Source organism: Aegilops tauschii, chromosome 3, assembly GCF_002575655.3.
Source record: "Aegilops tauschii subsp. strangulata cultivar AL8/78 chromosome 3, Aet v6.0, whole genome shotgun sequence".
In the NCBI taxonomy this organism is placed as follows: domain Eukaryota; kingdom Viridiplantae; phylum Streptophyta; class Magnoliopsida; order Poales; family Poaceae; genus Aegilops; species Aegilops tauschii.
Window position 1 is genome coordinate 14212666 of NC_053037.3, and position 3686 is coordinate 14216351.

Below are 3686 nucleotides of genomic sequence, written 5' to 3' on the forward strand. Positions count from 1 at the left end.
CAGGGTAGACGCTTAACTAGGCGTCTCTCCTGTACAAATAGGCACCGGTGCTTCAGAAAAACCCTGTTTATTTTTCTAAGCACCACCGTACGCATCAAGCATTGTACAAGGCTTATCATGCATCACCAAAATAGTATTAACAATTTGGAACACTAAACCAGAGTAGCAGCAAACTCTTAAGATAAACGGCAGATCAACCACCGCACAGCATAAGTTCAGACACACCATAGGACATAAGTTCAGACACACCTAACAACAAAGAAACATAGATATCATAAAAGGACACTGCGCTAGCAACTTGAAGGCAGACTTTGATCTCTTTTCATGCCGCGTAGTGGCAGTGGTAGTAGGGGTCAGCCTCCTGTGCTTCTGAAATTTCCACACCTGATTTGATGTTGTCTATTATCTTCCAAGCCTTGTAGGTGGCGTACGCATCCTTCGCTGCGTACTCGATGAGGTAGTCTGGCAGCGGGCTGATCCCCCACAGTTTATGGTCTTCGGTCCTGTTGATCTTCTTCTTCATGTTTTGGTAAAATGGGTGGATGACGCTGGCTGCAACATCAGCCAAGGAGTCGTACTGCTTCTTTCTGCAGGCATATGGAACTCTATAGTTTTTCTGAATGTCGATGTACTTTTCGGGGTTGATCTCCAAACCAGACATCTTCAGCATCTCTTTGTCATTATGAATGCTGAAACCGGCAAAGGTGAACAACTTCTTCTCCTGGAGGAAGCTCTTGAGGCGCTTGGGCCTTCAAGGGGAGAGACATATTGAAGATTAGTAGTAATTTTGAAGATTTAGGAGTTGTTTGGTTTGTGACTAAGTTTGCCAAAGATTGCCACACCTAAGGTTAGGCAAGTTTGACCAACTTAGGTGTGTGTTTGGTTCAAACCACACCTTAGGCAAGCCACACTTGGGTCCCACATGGCATACACACAAAAAGTGTGGCAAGATTCCCTTAGGCTTGCCAACTTGTGGCCCTCATTTTGATGAACTAACCTTAGGCAAACTTGGCAAAAAATTGTGGCAAAGTGTGACAATGCTAGTGCTAGAACCAAACAATACGAGTGATGAATGCATGAAGTACATGATGTTATTTCTCTTTTTGGATCATACAGTTGAAAATAACACTACAGCAAACTACTTCACTACATCAACTTCAGTAACAACTTTTAATACATCTAGTCCAGTGCATCCACACCGGTAGACACAACACTAATGCATCAATATCAGAAACTACACTAGTATATCAGAAAGTACACTAGTAGACACAACACTAATACATCTAGTCCAGTGCATCAACTTCAGAAAATAACACTAATGCATCCACACCGGTAGACACAACACTAATGCATCAAGATCAGAAACTACACTAGTATATCAAGTTTGGTGATTAATCTGGTGCAAGATTTTAAGATACTAATCCAGTGCATCAGGGTAAAAATCTATGCCAGTGCATGTACTTGAGAAACCACACTAGTGCGTCCACTTCACAATCTACACTAGTACATGTAGTTGAGAAACTAGGGTATATGAGTAGGATGGCTCACCATTTTGTGGCCGCAGCGATGTGGTACACCAGGCAGAGTTCCTCCACGCATAACTACAGAACTGCTGCGTACTGCGGAGGTTCATCATCCCTGGTATACTCCACATCAACGCCGACGAATCTAGGATACATGCCGGCGGCTTTCATGAAGAGCCTCGTGAGCATTTCGTCGGCAGTGTCTGGATTGCTGGTGCAGACGACCTCCATCGTCTCTTTGCCGTGGAGTTCCACCTTGTCAAGTTTGGTGGTGTAGTCGCGCTTCTCACCGGGGACCTGAACGTCTTCTTCCTTGATGCTCTGCTCTTCCTTGATGCTCTGGTCGGACGTCTCGCCACACCGACGCTTGGTAGACGGCTCCTCCGCCATTGCATTTCTCCAGCGACGGCGGTTTTGAGACAAAGACGGTGGTTGCAGTTTGTGGAGTAGATGGACGTGGTTCGCACAATGAGGGAGGAATGGAGGAGAAGGTGCCTTTTTGAGTTCTGGGGGAGGCGGTTCGTCGCGTGAGGGAGGCGCTCGTCGTTATCGTGATCGTGGGGGTCGTGGGGCTCGTGCTGTTTGTGTTCCATTCTGTAACCACCCACGGGCCTGCATCGTGGCCCATATCACTGGGTTTGTAGTCGTATGCAGGCTGTGGTGTGTGAGAAAACTCATGTTAGGTAGGTGGGCTTTTCTCCTCCTTCACCCGACGGCCGTGATGTAAACATGAGAAGCAAGTTTGCTAAGGTTGTAAACGGACCCAATATTTTTCTACATCTTTGTATCAACATGAAAAGCAATCATGACTGGTTTGCTAAGGTTGTCGGCATTTGTATGGATTTTCTAAGGTTTTTGCAACGATAAAATGCTTAAAACACTTCTGACATGTTGTGATGTTTTCGGTATTTAGTGGTCTACTCGCTGGGATTATTCCATTGTGTGATGTTTTGTACGTGCCAGGTTGTAGTATGAAATGCTAACTGTTCTATATGGTAGTGGTTGGTCTCTAATTGGACCGACATGTTGAACTAGTATCAATGGTAGAGGCGTTTCGTTGTGCACCACATCCAACAGTTCACATAATTAATTATCCAAAGATTAAGGTATCAAACCCTTGGTCATACAAAGCAACATTTCGTTCCTAAATATTAAGGTACTTCGACATTCAAACTAACTAATACTACAAATTCGAAGGAACTACTTAATACATTAACAGCACATAGGGAAGTTGCCCTGGTCCAACGGCTTGAGAAAGGACGAACAAAAGCTGAAAGAAGAAGGATCAGCCAGTAGCAGCACCATCAGCCTCCCAGCCTCAAAACTTCAGCCAGCCTGGTGAACTCCAGGTTTTTTCCTGCAAAACACACCTGGGATGTTGGAGGCAAGAAAATAAATTTGCCAGGGGTCTTGTCATGGCAGCTAATCGCACGGAATGCTAGTACAAATGATGGAGAACAAAACATCCAACATGAGCAAATTCATAGGAGTTCTAGATCCATGGATACCATCAAGAAAAAAATGCTCAGTTCTAATTCAGACACAACACTTGGTGAAAACATGCATATTCATATCAGCAACATTGATATGGCATCGGAGTACTACCCAGTACTTCGTATTTGTCTGCCGTTAGATCGACATCAACGAACGGTTCTAAAAAGCCCAACCACTCTAAAACATGAGTAAGCCAACATCCCTACAAAAATTATTTCACTGCTTATGTCTATTTTTTTGCTGAATCATTAGGAAGCCCTAAATATTTGGATGCAAGATCACCGACATGGCACTACTGAAATATTTCAGTGTCTACATCTCTGTACTGAAAGTGCACTACTGAAATATTTCAGTGGCTACGTGTGTGTGTGCTGAAACAGCTCCACTGAAATATTTCAGTTGCTACATGCGTGTACTGAAACAGCACCACTGAAATATTTCATTTTGTACGTGCGTGTACTGAAAGTGAACCACTGAAATATTTCAGTGGGTACGTGCATGTACTAAAAGTGCACCACCGAAATATTTCAGAGGCTACGTGCTTGTACTGAAACAGCACCACCAAAATATTTCAGTGGCTACGCGTGTGTACTGAAACTGCTACACCGAAATATTTCTGGGGTTGCGTGCGTGTACTGAAACTGCAGTACTGAAATATTCAGTGTCTAC

General features: G+C 44.0%; 1 protein-coding gene across 1 annotated transcript; it reads right to left on the bottom strand.

Moving 5' to 3' along the window:
• Positions 1 to 322: 322 nt before the first annotated feature.
• Positions 323 to 1913, bottom strand: LOC141042606 (uncharacterized). Its single transcript, XM_073511454.1, has 2 exons — positions 1621 to 1913; positions 323 to 749 (listed from the first exon to the last, which is right to left on the bottom strand). Exons 1-2 carry the CDS (start codon positions 1911 to 1913, stop codon positions 323 to 325), a joined length of 720 nt encoding a protein of 239 aa, XP_073367555.1.
• Positions 1914 to 3686: the final 1773 nt, after the last annotated feature.